Source organism: Canis lupus, chromosome 33 (assembly GCF_048164855.1).
Source record: "Canis lupus baileyi chromosome 33, mCanLup2.hap1, whole genome shotgun sequence".
Taxonomy (NCBI): Eukaryota; Metazoa; Chordata; class Mammalia; order Carnivora; family Canidae; genus Canis; species Canis lupus.
Window position 1 is genome coordinate 30,164,375 of NC_132870.1, and position 15,545 is coordinate 30,179,919.

Genomic DNA, 15,545 nt, shown 5'->3' on the forward strand with positions numbered 1-15,545 from the left:
AGTACTACCTTCTTCCTCCATTCAGAATAGCCTATTAGGGTGCTATAGACCAGCTTTGCATTAGGGTGCTATAGACCAGGTTCTGCTGCTGTAGATGGTTTTTAGGATGCAGATAGTCCAAACATCATGGCAGCTGCCTTGTTTTTCAGCACATGGTGTGGCAGTTGAGAAATAGTGTTTTATTTTATTAATTTAAATACTTTGCTGGTTAAATTTCAAAAGCTTGAAGAAGGATCTTCCTTCTTTCATAGATTCCATCTTTGTATAAACAGATCAATGGTAGGAGATCAATCAAACTCAATACTATGTAGCTGCTGACATCAATCTTGTGAATTATGGGTCCTTCCCTTCTGAGGTTTAAAAACAGGCACAGAAGGGATGCCTGGGTGGCTCAGTGGTTGAGCATCTGCCTTCAGCCCAGGAGGGTGAGATTCTGGAGTCCCGGGATCGAGTCCCACGTGGGGCTCCCTGCATGGAGCCTGCTTCTCCCTCTGTCTATGTCTCTGCCTCTCTCTCTCTCTGTGTCTCTCATGAATAAATAAATAAAATCTTAAAAAACAAACAAAAAACAGGCACAGAGGCAGAAGCTACCAGGAATCTTCTGGTGTCTTTCACTTTCTCTCTGAAGCATATAGTTTTTCTGTTTATTGTAGAATTTTTGAAAGAAAGGAATTTAACTTCTCCTTGGTCTGCAGGGAGCCTGCAAAGGCTATTGTCATTCACTTTAATATACCCAGTATGTGGAAATGTACATCTTTTAGATTCAAGCAACATTAGTGAGCATTTTAAAATCTCTAATCAGATCCAAATGTTTATTATATTTTGGAAAACAAATCTGAAAAATCAACTGAAATTTTATATGTCTTGGCTATTCTAATGAATCATGGAAACAATTCCACGTAGAAGAAAAAAGGTACATGAAGAAAAATTTTCATCTGAATTTTCAATGCATTTAAGAAGCACCCAACGATGCCCAAGAAAGGATGAAAGGTGACTGTCTTCCAATATTGATATATTATCTTCTGGAACAGAAAGCTAAAAAAAAGCACAGTGTATGGATAACCCTCTTATCATAAACTGTGTGGAAGCATATGAAATGACCAGGTTTTGTTACTTCCAATATACAGGAGGAAAGGTCATTTTTGAAACAAAGGACACATTCTAAGCAGAGTGCTTACACAAGCGCGTTGATCTTGTTACAGGAAAAAGTGAAGCAGTTGCAGACCCGGTGTTTCTGGTGTCATGCTTGTTGCCTCATTTTGCATGAAAACATTCCCTTACCTCCAGCCTGATGTTCTGTGCCTGGCAGGTTGTCTTAGGCCTCAGCTTTTGAAATGGATAAGTTATGTAGCTGATATGAGCGCAGTACTTACCTCATAGGATTTTATGAAGACTCAATTAATTAATTCATACAAGGTGCTTAAAATCTTGCCTGACTTAGTGAGTTTCCAGTATATATTAGCTGTTACTTTCCACCAAAGACCATAAGCTGAGACATTAGGAACACTTCCATTTTGTGAAATTTTTCTAATACTTGTTTCTTCAAATTTGTAATGATGCTTAGAGAAATCTGAAATTAATTTCTTAGGATGAGCCAAGTCCTCACAATCATCTTACTCACTATTCTTTGTGATTTGTTATTAACCTCAATGATAAAGTATGGCACAAAATCCCCAATTAATTATTTTTTCTAAGTAATTATTCTGTTTGTCACATTTGCTTTCAACATTCCAAAGAAATTATATGAAGTATTTTTTTCCTGGCTATACGTGCAGCTGGGGCCCAGGACTAAGTGTTGGTCAGGCTGAAATTAATAAGAATAACAAAACTGGACCCTGGAAACATCTAGAGACCAACACTTCTTAATTTTCTTTTGTTTTTGTCTCTTTGTCTAGGGATGCTCAGAACGTAGTATCTATAGGCAAATATTTATTTATTTAGCCTTGTAATTTGAAAAACATTATTTTAAAGGTAGTTAAAGAAGATAATTGTGTTAGTTACAAATGAGACGCATACCAAATCTTGTACCTCTAATATTTTTTTTACAGACTTAATCAGCTGATCAATTTTTTAGACTTCCTTCAGAGGGCTGAACTCGTAGTGTCACTACAGGGGTTGGAGTTATTTGTTTTAGGTTATTGTTTTACTTCTTTTGGTAGAGCCCATAGTGGCACATTATTAATTTGATATTTGAAATCTAAAGAAGCAGAAAATAGGAATTAAGATGAATAACATCTATTTATGAATTTACCACAAGCTTGGGCTTCTTTACAAAATGCCATAAACAAGGAAACTATTGAATTCTAGAAGACCAGGAGGATAGGAATTGAACTGATGTTAGATTAGAAAGACCTGTAACATCATCTAGCCCAACTAACTGCCTCCTGTTACTGATGAGAAGTTGAGATTCAGAAAGGTGAAGTAACTCATCCCTACACTCATAAAATTTACCATGTGCATGCCATCTCTCATGACTGATTGTCGGAAACCCACCAATGTAATGATTAGTTCTTCCTGCCAAAAAGTATTAATAATATTAAGTTGGTTTAAGTTAAGTCTCTTAATATCTCTAGTTGTTTATGTTTAAAGCACCTTGAAAGTAGGACTAAGCTTTCCTTTTATATAAATTATATCAATGAATTAATTCAAATCAATTCAACAAATATTTATTCAACATTAATTATGTGTTTGGACTAATGGCGACATCACTGATCCAAATGCCCAGGATCTCCAGAGGGGACAGTGGGGTTCCCAGCTCAGAGAGCCAGGAGTGGAGCAGGCCACAGTTTACCTGATGACTTATGGATCATATTCGTTGAATTTACCAAAACTTACTTTGACAAAATCCAACAAGTGGCTTGAAAACCTTCCTACAAAGAAACTAAAGATTGCAGACAATGCTACTAACTCAAGCTCTAGAGAATAATGAGGGAAGGACAGAAGGACCTTTCTCTTATTCTTAGAATAAGCTCTTTCTTGGTTGTATAAGAGACATAAATAATGGAAATCTCTTTAGACTTGACAAAAAATAGGAAAAAAAAGAGAAAAATTAACAAGAAGACAACCTGAGAACTGGATTTATGTTTACTGATATTAGTGATGAACTGCACAAGTGTAAAATTTGCCTTGAAATGTTAGCTGATGGTAACATGAAGCTTTCAGGACAAGCAAGATATTTTAAAATGAGTATCCAGGAATGTGAAATGACTTTTCCTGATTTTAACAGTTGTCTTCAAAGTTATGATATCTGAGACGAAGCCTAACGATAAAATGTTAGAAGGTGGGGAGCCTGGGTGGCTCAGTCAGTTAAGGGTCTGCCTTTGGCTCAGGTCATGATCCCAGGGTCCTGGGATGGAGCCTATGTTGGTCTCCTTGCTCAGTGGGGAGTGTGCTTGAGATTCTCTCTCTCCCTCTCCATCTGCTCATGTTCTCTCTCACTCTCTCATAAATAAACAAAATCTGTAAAATAAAAAGTTAGAAGGCTCTTGCATTTTCTGACTACAGCAAAAATAGACAAGCCTTTTTCTATTAGTGAAATACATATTTCTCCTGCTTCCTGCTGTGGTAGAATGTAGCTAAAATAATACATGGAAAACCACATGACAATGGACTCAAATGTGTTCTTTTGTCAGCAGATACTACTGAAAACTTCACAGAAAGCATTACTGAAGTTTTGAAGAAAAAGTATTATAAAAACTACACAGTTGAATGAAAGTAAAGGTGTTTCTAATATATCTTGGCTTATGGTATTTTCCAGAAAGTAATAGCAACACTTAACTGACTACTTACTATATGTGAGGAAAAATTCTAAGCATATGGCATGAAGTAATTTATTTAGTCGTCATAACAATTCTATGAGGTAAGTACTATCATCATCTCCATTTAAAGATGACAAAACTGATACATAGAGAGGTTAAGTAATGAGCTAAAGGGGACACCGCTAATAAACAGTGGAGCCAGGAAACAATCAACAGGGGTTTTCTGTCCCCATTGCTAGTGTTCTTAGTCACTCTTGCATTTATCTTTGTTTCAACAATGAAATGCACAAAGAGCTAATACTTTTTCATTAACCAATAAAGGAAAAATGCATCAGAGAAGAAATTTTCTCCATAGTCAATGACTTCTTTATATACTGACAAACGTATTACAAAAAGAAAAAGTAGTGTAAGTGTACCCAGTGGCAATGGAGCCACTGCATTTACTGGACTATAAAAAAAAAAAAAAAAAAAAAAACAACAACAACAAAAGATTCTTCAGTAAGATAATAGTGGGTCCTATACTACTACATTCCATACTACAGGTTCTTGGCAGTCTCCTAGGGAAGCAGTTTTGTCAAGAAGTCGAAATGGGAATTGCACAAAGGACTATGGGATATCACTGTCTTTACTCCTCTAAAACAAGACTAAATTGGATTCTTTATATTTTTAAAGATTTTATTTATTTATTTGAGAGAGAGTGATCATGAGCAGGGAGAGAGGGGCAGAGGGAGAGGAAGAATGAGAAGCTGACTCCATCCCCACTGAGCAGGGAGCCCTACACAGTACTTGATCCAAGACCCCAGGATCATGACCTGAACTAAAGGTAGAAGCTTAACCAATTGAGCCACCCAGATACTCTAAACTGGATTCTTCATAATATTTTGTATTACATGCGGAGTAACCATGAAACACTATTCTTCACACAGGCTTTCCATATAGTATCCTGAAGCAAAGCACTTAAGAGAGCACATGTTATATAGTTTTCTTTTTTAAAAAATGTTACATCTTCTTTCTTTCTTTCTTTCTTTTTTCTTTCTTTCTTTCTTTTCTTTCTTTCTTTCTTTCTTTTCTTTCTTTCTCTCTTCTGTGGTGACAAATAGATGTTACTAGTATGCTACTCAAAAAAGAACTAAAACAATAGAACTTTATCCCTTCAGATTGAAGGTGACATTTTAACAATGAGGAAGTGACTGCTTGTAAGAAACTTGTATATGAACAGAGCAGTTTGAAAACAGGTGTTTGGAAAAATTTCCATTGTTGTGTGAGTAGGTTGTTGAACAACCTAATGTCAATATGCCACCTATTAAAAATTCTTATGTCTTAAGTATCAAGACATTGAATTTTAAGTCAGATTTTTATTTTATTTTTTTTAATTTTTTATTTATTTATGATAGTCACAGAGAGAGAGAGAGAGAGAGGCAGAGACGCAGAGGGAGAAGCAGGCTCCATGCACTGGGAGCCCGATGTGGGATTCGATCCCGGGTCTCCAGGATCGCGCCCTGGACCAAAGGCAGGCGCCAAACTGCTGTGCCACCCAGGGATCCCTAAGTCAGATTTTTAAATTTAAATTCTTATGTCACATTCAATGTTTTTAGTAAATGCAATCTAATCAGAAAATATGGCATAAACTCAATTTTCCACATGCAGAGGGACTTTTGGGGCTGTGGGGTATCCCCAGCTGGAAATGTTCAGCAGAGAGTAGGAAATATAGTAGAAAAACTTCAGAAGACAGGTCAAAATAGTGACTTCTGAGTCTTATTGTGTGTGTGTGTGTGTGTGTGTGTGTGTGTGTGTGTAACATCCAGAAAAACTTTTTTTTTATCACTTTAATATTGGTGAATGCATTTTAGTCTTGTAGTAGCAGTCTTTAAATAAAATTGAGCATAATTTATACTGTCAAGATGAGCGTTATTTAAACATGCTTATTTGAGATGAAGGATTACCTATAGCATAGGAACCTTATAACAGGACGCATTTTTATGAGTTTTTAAAAAGTTATACTGAGCTGTGGTATTAACCAGGAGATAGATACATAGCTCAGTGGTTGAGCATCTGCCTTTGGCTCAGGGCATAATCCCGGGGTCCTGAGTTCAAGTCCCATATTAGGCTCTCCGCAGGGAGCCTGCTTCTCCCTCTGCCTATGTCTCTGCCTCGAATAAATAAATAAATTTAAAATTTAAAAATGTTAATGCAATGGACTAGAAAGTCCAGAAACAGACTTTATACAGTCATTTGATCTTTGACAAAGGTGCAAAAGCAATTCAGTGGAGAAAGGATAGTCTTTTCAACAAATGATGTTGGATCAATGAGGTATCTATGAGTAAAATAACGAACCTCAACCTAAACTGCATACAAAGATTAACTCAAAATGGGTCATAGATCTAAATTTAAGCTGTAAAACTATAAAATTTTTAGAAAAAAACAAAGGAGAAATTTTTGCCTTGGGATTAATAGTTCTTAGAAATGACACCAAAAGCATGATATACAAAAGAAAAAAAAGTGGATAAATTGAGCCTCATCAAAATTAAAACTTTTCCTCTGCCAAAAAAGGCAATGTCAAGAAGATAAAAAGACCTACTGCCTGCTGGAAGAAAACATTTGCAAATCATGTATCTGACAAAGCACTTGCATCCAAAATATATTTTTAAAAAACTTTCAAATGCAACAATAAGAAAATAAATAACATAGTTAAAAATGGGCAAAGGATTTAAGTAGACCACCAAAGAGAACATAAGGATGCTAAGTTCATGTAAAAATGCTCAGTATTATTAATTGTTACAGACTGAATGTGGCCCCAAGTATGTTTATGTTTTAATTTCTGAAACTTGTAATGTTACCTTATATGGCAAAAAGGACTTTGCAAATGTGATCCTCAGATGGAGTGGATCACTTGTATTATTTAGAAGGATTCTAAATGTAAGTACCAGGGTCTTATAAGAGAGAGGCAAGAACATGAAAGGAGGAAGAAGGCAGTGGAATTGGAGAGAGATTTGAAGAGTCTGCACTGCTGGGTTTAAACATGGTGAAGGAATACATTAGACATAGGGAGTACATGTATATGAGATGCAATAGATTATAAAATTAGAGATGCAGTAATCCAGGTGATATAATTAATTACAGGAATCCATTTAAAAGGACCCACTTTTAAAATATTATTATTATTATTATTATTATTATATAAATTTCAGGTTGTCAGCTTTATAATTTGACATCTGTATACAATGAAAAGTGATCACCACCACAAGTCTAGTTAGTATCTGTCACACACAGTTGACCCCCTTCCCCTCTAGTAACCACTAGTGTGTTCTCTGTATTTATAACTTTGTCTTATTTATTTTATTTTATTTTATTTTATTTTATTTTATTTTATTTTATTTTATTTATTTTTTATTTTATTTTATTTTATGTTATGTTATTTGTTTAGCTTCTTTCTTTCTTTCTTTCTTTCCTTTCTTTCTTCTTTCTTTTTCTTTCCTTCTTTCTTTTTTGTTCTTTTTGATTCCAAATAGGAGTAAAATCATACGGTGTTTGTCTTTCTCTAACTTTTTTGCTTTTTTGCTTAGTGTAATACTGTCTAGGTCCTTCTATGCTGTCACAAATGGCAAGATTTCAATTTTTGTGGCTGAGTATATTCCATTCTGTATATATATGTGCTATATCTTCATCCATTCGTATATTGATGGACATTCCATCTGTTTTTTTTTTTATATTGGCCATTGTAAATAATGCTACAGTGAACATAGGAGTGCATATATCTTTTGAATTAGTGTTTTTATATTATTTAGATAAATACCCAGAAATGGAATAGCCAGTTCATATCGTAGTTCTATTCTTAATTTTTTGAGGAAACTGCATACTGGTTTTTGTAGTAACTGCAATTTCCAGTCCCAACAGAGTATGAAGTTTCCTTTCATAACCCCACCAACACTTGTTACACTTGTTATTCCTTGTCTTTTTTATAATAGTTAGTCTGATGGTATGAGCTGTTATCTCATGGTTTTGGTTTGCATTTCCCTAGTAAAATTAGTGATGTTGAGTACATATTCATGTGTCTGTTAGCCATCTTTATATCTCCCTTGGAGAAATGTAGACTCAGATTCTCTTCCCATTTTAGATAGAGTTGTTTTTTTTTGTTGTTGTTGTTGAATTGTAGGAGTTCTTTATATATTTTATGTACTTACATCTTAACAGATACATAATTTGCAAATATCTTCTATTTAGTAGGTTGCCTTATCAGTTGATGATGGTTTCCTGTGCTGCACAGCATTTATTTGATGTAGTTCTATTTCTTTATTTTTGCTTTTGCTACTCTTGCCTTTGAGTCAGAACCGCAAAGATGGCACTTAGACCAATGTTAAGGGGCTTACCACTTACTGTTTTCTTCTAGGAATTTTATGGTTTTAGGTCTTGCATTCAAGTTTCTGGTCTATTTTGAATTAATTTCTGTTTATAGTATAAATAGTAGTATAGTTTAATTCTTTTGCACATGGCTGTACCAGTTTTCCTCAACATCGTTTATTGAAGAAACTGTCCTTTCTCCGTTGTATATTCTTGGCTCCTTTGTTAAAGGGATCTACTTTCTAATCAGTTCCTGGAACATGAATGTCGAGAATCTGGCTTTAGGGTGAACATGCCTAGGGCAGTGTTCCTGAAGTGGGTTTCTTGACACAGTTGAACTATAAGATACTATCCAGTAAGAGTTCCTGTTAAATTCAGTTTGAGATAAACAGTACAGTGTGATGATCAGAAAGACATGGCTTTATTATTTATAAGTGATATGAATCTGTTATTTATTGATCATGTGACTATGACAAGTTACCTGCTCTGTACAATGAAAATACTGAGAGTCCCTACCTCCTAATGTGTTTATGTATTAAATGAAATAATACTTTCAATGTGCTATCCTAGTGATAATGCCCAATATGGTGGCTATTATTATTCTGGCGATATTCACCATCTACCTTCTTGGAGCATCAAAAAATGTAATAGCACATTACAGACCAAGAAGTTCTACTGGAAAGAACAAACAACTTTGCAGAACCTTCTAGCCTCAGGTACTATCCTGAGAACCTGGGAGTAGAGCTCGTAAATTTGACAATGAGAATCAGTTGAGGGTTAGATAGGGTCTATTTTTTGCTTTAGATGACACATATCTACCACCACTCTGGGACTAGGTGGCAAATTTCATTCACATATTTCAGGGAGCAAAATTAAGCCCCAGAGCTTGTCTTACAGAATTAAGATTTATTTTTAAAGATTTTATTTATTTAATCATGAGAGACACAGAGAGAGGCAGAGACATAGGCAGAGGGAGAAGCAGGTTCCCTGTGGGGATCCCGATGTGGGACTCAGTTCCAGGACCCCTGGATCATGACCTGAGCCAAAGGCAGATGCTCAACCACTGAGCCACCCATGAGCACCCAGAATTAAGATTTAAATTCACCTCTCTGGCTCCCTTTTCTGGATGTATTGTTTCTGGGTCAATTGGTTTCTCTTTCACCTGCCTTGAATTTTGACACTAATGAATAAGTTGAGAAGAAAGCTATGATAGTCCCCAAATTAAATGTGTGCTCTTTAAGTATGGTAATTAAAAGAAAAACAGATGGAAACAGTGCTTTAGAGTGAAATAAAACTTTCTGCATTTCTTAAAACCCAAGTTACCACTCAAATCAGCCCCTTGAGAGGTAGTAATAGATGACTTTTATTGGGGGTTTATGGGAGGCACAGTGAGAGGAGGTGTCAGGCTTTCTTACAGCCAGTCTTTCAGGTTAAATGTACATTCTTTTTCCATGGTGTTGTTGAATCCTGAAGGTCCAGAGCTCCCTTTTCACTGTGAACCTTCAGTCTGTCACCAGATTTAAGGCAGGAAACCTGGGGTGGGGAGAGCAGGGTACCATGCTGGCCTGAGAGAAGAGGAGGATTTTCTGTTTATCTGGTTGCCAGAATCATTTCTGTTAACTAAGTCCTGTGAGTCTTTGCCTCCAGGGTGCAGAAGACCTTCACTTTCTCTTCTCATTTCTCATTCTCATTTACCATCTCAGAGCAGATGAAGAGGTGCCTGTCATGAAATATTCTGTTTCTGCAGTCCACTTCAATCAAAACCTACTTGTCCTACTTGTCCTAACTGACCTCTGAGCCAGTTCTTGGAGTCACTAATAAAAATCTTCAGTATGCTCCAAACATTCTGGCCTCCTTTCTAATTTCTGCAGATCCCCTACTAATCCCCAAGGCTGGGAAGTCAGAGGTTCCGATTGATTTGCTGTGACCTGTTTGCTGTCTTTGGGTTTGTATTCTTAGACATGATGTTTGATTTTCTGTGGACTTCCCTCTTACTGAATGGCACCCAAAATAAATGGCATAGGTTTTGACATGGGAAATTTTAGCTGTTCAAACATGCGCACCCTGCTGACATTCAAATCCACAGACTGTACCACACATCGATGTTTACAGAGTCTCTGACAGGTCTGAAAACCCTAACTTTTTATCATTTCCAGTGGTAGTACAGAATGATTATTTCACCAATCCTAATTTCTTGAAGTTTTCCATTTAAAAAAAATCAAATTACATTTCACATCTACAAATACTTACCCAGGCCTTGGTATACACAAAATGATGTGACAGTGTAGGAAAAAAAAATGAACAATGTGGAATTAAAATCAGTTACATAAGTAAAATGAAGATTGCAACGTCTCGACACATGACATCCCAGACCAAGGCAGGAAAGCAGGAATATCTGGCTGCTAATTCCAACTCTACCACCAAGCAGTGGTAGGTCTTTGGGGAACATCACTGAATTTCCTCATCTGAACTGGATCTATGATTTCCAATTCACCAAGCATAAGAATCATCTGGAGTGTCTATTCAAAACACAGATTGCTAGCCCTTGGCCCAGCCCTATTGAATTAAAATCTTGAAGGAAGGGATCTGCAAAAGATGCACATAGACTCATAGCATCCTGTGTAATTTTTTTTTGAACAATTTTGGGAAACACTGAATTAGGTAATATTTAGGATCCTTTCAGTCCTAAGAGGCTATAATAAACCCTGGATGTCATGATTCACCAGTGAATGGGAAAAATCTGAAGAGAAAATTCATTAGTTAATTCATACTTAGTATTTTAATAAATATTTTCTACTTATTTTCTGAAAAGTTACTGAAGTTAATGTTATGGTTTACATTTTATGGATCTAGGTATTTTTCAGATTTCTCTTTTCTCTTTGATTTATTCATTATAATATCTGACCTATCTAGCTCATGGTGTTAAGGATAAATGAGATCAGGTTGTGAAAGTTTGTTGCTATTATTATTATTATTATTATTACTATTAGTAAAATAACTACTGTAGGACTAACTCTGCTTTTTTGAATTTGATGTATCTGCTGTTGTCTTCAGCTTTGTTCCTATGGTTAAAGCCAGACAAATGAGCAAAACTCAATGATTTCTTTATTCAAAAATTTTGAGTGCCAGTTATGTGCAAAGCATTATGTTATATTCTGTCTAAAATGTTTAGAGTGCCTTTTCATTCTCCTTTTTTTAAAACCTGGAAACCTCCCATTTAGTCATTTTTTTTAAGTTTTATTTATTTCCTTTGTAACCTCTACACCCAATGTGGGGCTCGAACTCACAACCCTGAGATCAAGAATCACATGCTTTTCTGACTGAGCCAGCCAGATGCCCCCATTTAGTAATACTGTCAAATGAATAAAATGTTTTATTGATCTTATGAATGTATCAGTGCACTAGAATATTGGTAATATGTGTTGGGCACATTTATTCAGTTTACAGAGAATGCATGATACACATTTCAAAGAGATGACTCCTAGCAATAAATCCACAGGCTCACAGATCAGTAGTTATCAGTTGAGGGTGATTTTTGCTATGTCTTCCTTTTCTCCAGAACACATTACTAAAAAAAGAGATGAGTTACACCAAGGTTCTCATCCAGAGATTCAAACCTGAACAGTGGCACAAACCTATGGAGTGAGACCTTGGTTCTGGAAATCAGCAATGGCAAATTATATTTGCATAGTGCTCTCCACGATTAATAACATACTTCCTCATCTAAAATTTTATTTCTTTCCCCAGTAATCCCCTGATGTGGGCAGGGAGGTCCTGTGAGTTGTGCAGGAAAGCTATGGTGCCAGGACTAGAAACAAGGCTTCCTGGTTCTCAGTCCAATGCCCTTCCCATTTCTTCTCTGACACCTCTGGTTTCACACCTGGAGAGGCAATAAAACATGGGTTCTCCTCCATACCTGTGCAGGGCTCTTCTATCATAGGAAAGACACAAGAAGGGTGATTTGGGCTAATTCTCTTCGACACTTACGCTGGCACCTATTTCAAACTCTCATGATCTTGTACTTCCTTCCTCTGTTAACTATTCGGATATCCTCTAAAGCAGAGTAAACGTTTTCTGACTGTAGAACATAATCCCTGAGTAAGAGGAGGTTAATCCATCATTTCATTTAATCCATAGAACAATAGACACATTTACTGTGTCACAGTAAGGTATAAAGTCTAATGTGAAAACAGAATCATGTAACCCTAGTGGGGAAGCAAGAATACATTAGCATTCATCTCCAATCCCCGACTCATCCCAGAAGTTCCAGAGTTATCTAAAGGCACAGTGGAAGGAGCCTCATCACACTCAGGCAGGGGAGATTACGGCAACTAACCTGGCTGCAGGAGATGAAGCTATTCTCTGACATTCCCTTGAAGCATCAAAGGCAAGCTCTGTGCAGAGTCAGCCAATAATTTGTGCTGAGATTTCCAAAGAGAGGTATTGGATTCCCAAGCAGGTGTTGAACACTTGAGAGTCTGAGTGGGAAGGCAGCCATCACCTGGAACAGGAGACCATAGGGTTAGGGTTCAGGGCAAGGCCCTGTGGGAATAAAAAAATCCAGTGAGGTCCACCACTCAAATTTAGCAAATAAAAATACAGGGCAACTAGTTAAAATTAAACTAGTTAAGTTTCAAGTTAACAGTGAAATGATTTTTTAGTATAAGTATGTGTCATAATATATATATGCAATTCAAATTTGACTGGGCATCTTGTATTTTTTTTGTGGCAATGCTAACAGGGACAAAACATGTCAGAGCTTAAGATGGCATTTCTGCTTTCCCTGCTTCCACTTAAGGCCTCTTGTTTTTGCTATCTTCTTCCCTATCATTACCCTGAGGTTCTGTTCATAAGGTAAGAAGAGGAGGTGGGTTCTATTTCCAAAATGATATTATTTTACATCTGTAATATTATTCCCAATTTGCGTAATTAAAGTTTACAATCATCCAGACCCTATCCACAATAGAGATGGTTTCCTTTTTTTTAACATAAAATGGCATTTTATAGATGAGAGTAGTAAATGATTTTCTCTTCAAAGAGTTTTTTCATAATTTGGCAATGTTCATTTCTTATAATTTGTGAAGAAGATGCTTTAGAAAATTAATTGTGAACATCTACAGGAACTTGTTCTTCATACAATTTTCTTTATTTAAAATATAAAACCAAGAATTAAACATTCAGTCTACTTGTAGTGGTTGTCATGGTGAAATATTTTGTCTAAATCAGGTAAAATGTTGAAAATATACAATTTGGTTTCTTTCTTCCCACTCAGGTCCTGCACCCTTCTTAATTTTCTCCCATGGAATCAGTATCTTTAGGATTGACCTGGAAGGCACTAATCATGAGCAATTGGTGGCAGATGCTGGTGTATCAGTGATCATGGATTTTCATTATAATAAAGAAAGAATCTATTGGGTAGATCCAGAAAGACAACTTTTGCAAAGAGTTTTTCTGAATGGGACAAGGCAAGAGGTAAAGTACACCCTCAAAGTATTTATATAGGCTGACAAACACAATACCAATAATTTGTAATGTATAGATGAACAAAAATTACATTCCAATTCAAATGGAATGTAATTGTAGATTCATAAATATTTGTTTAATTTGCATCCGTGGCATGTTACTGAATGAACTCATACATGTGGCACTGGTATTCAGAAGGCCCCAAAAGGAGTCAGGATGTTAACAGAATTTTGAAAACATGTAAGTTTACTAAGTCAGATCACCACTTTATGGTTAAAACAGATTATTAACATGATTATTTTTGGCTCCAGTGGTTCTCAGCTGAGGGCAATTTTGTCCCTTGGGGGATATTTGGCAATGTCCTGGAACATTTTTGGTTTTCACGCCTGGATTGGGAAGGAGAGAAAATGCGCTACTAGCATCTAGTGGGCAGAGGCCAGGGATGCTACTAATCACCCTAAATTATACAGGATGGCCCCCATGATAAAGCATTATGTGGCCTAAAATGTCAATTGTGCTGAGTTTGGGGATCCTGTTTCATCTAAAATGTCTCATGGGTTTTATCTCCTGATATTTCGGAGAAAATCTTTTTGATTCTTAAGGTGTTTTCACACTGGAAAAAAAACCCAATAAAGCAGGTGTTATACATAAAGTATTTTGGTTCAAGTACATACAAAAGATCTTTCCTCTTTCTCTATAACTGGTAGAACCTTTACATGAGTCCCAGGAGGAATGTTCTCTGGATTCCTGAGAGATGGATTATGGAGACAAGTAACTGGAGAAACCTTAAGCATTTATCCCCACACAAATTGCTCACTGTTTTGTTTTTCTTCAAACCAAACCTTTCTCCCTCCATTTATTCTTAAAAGCTTCAATTAAGTGCTAATCCCTTTAGTCACATTTCTGATACTCATTAATGTCACCTTTAACAAGGATGGCTACTCATTTTCCAGCCATCCACAGAATTGTTTCAAAAATCTTGAGTCTCAAAGTCTGGAGGGTTTTCTGCCATGGAATAGGAAAAAAAGTTAAACACTTGTGAATTTGTGTCAAGTCATTAGAAAAGGATTGACCTAATGCCTAAAATCCATCATTGTATCCCCTCCTTTGGGTTAAAACATTGTTTACAAAGGATACCTGCTAAAATACCATTTGCCTGGGTTAGTTAATATATTAGCAACTGGTTAAATGGATTGGCTAGATTACTTTGTATGAAGTAGAGGAATAGTGCCAGCTGGTGAGACTGACCTCTGCCCAGTCTGAGTTCCATGATGTCACGTTGGTAGCTAGAAATCAGCTATGGTGGGAATATTTACAATAAGGGAGGGCAGGAATATTTTATAAACCAAGAAAATCTGCAACCACACAGATTAGGTTGTCTCTCCACCTCCCACCCTCCACCACCCAAGAAGACTGACCAGTTTACCTGCACACACTGGAATTAGGAGATAAAAAAAACAAAAAAAACAAAAAAAACAAGGTTTTTGTTTGGTCATATTATCTTAAGGGAGCAGGAAACACTACCCAAGAAGCATAAAAAGAAGCCCTGCTCTTTGGGCCATAGGGTTATAGTGGAGGGCATCGAGGACCTGTAGAAAAGGTGGGGCCTGATAGAAGAGGAGAGCAGCCAGGAAAGTGGGGCTCTAATGAGAAATTCATTTATTTTAGAGCTCTATGCACAAATGTCAAGGGCTTCTTGCCAGATTTTGGCAAAGCTTAGGCTTGGGTTCAGGTGGGAATATGGACCATTCCATTAGCAAACGGACAAACTGTCTTTAAGATAACATGGAAATTTCACTGTTATTACAGTTGTAATTATTAATACATTATGGCTGATTGCTTAATTTCAATATGCATAGGATAATTTTCCATCTTAAAGTCAATATATAAATACTGTGCCCAGAAATATTCATGTGTGAGGGTTAACATTGCTCTATCAAAACAATGGCACCATATCTGTGACTGTTTTATGACTTAAATAGTTTT

General features: G+C 36.3%; 1 protein-coding gene across 5 annotated transcripts in view; it reads left to right on the top strand.

The window, feature by feature from the left end:
- Positions 1-15,545, top strand: part of EGF (epidermal growth factor) — a 93,930-nt gene that overhangs the window by 12,045 nt on the left and 66,340 nt on the right. For all 5 annotated transcript variants that reach the window (XM_072810305.1, XM_072810306.1, XM_072810307.1 and 2 more), the window contains exon 2: positions 13,369-13,568. In XM_072810305.1, coding sequence (XP_072666406.1) covers positions 13,369-13,568 — 200 coding nt within the window. The remainder of the gene's footprint in view (positions 1-13,368; positions 13,569-15,545) is intronic.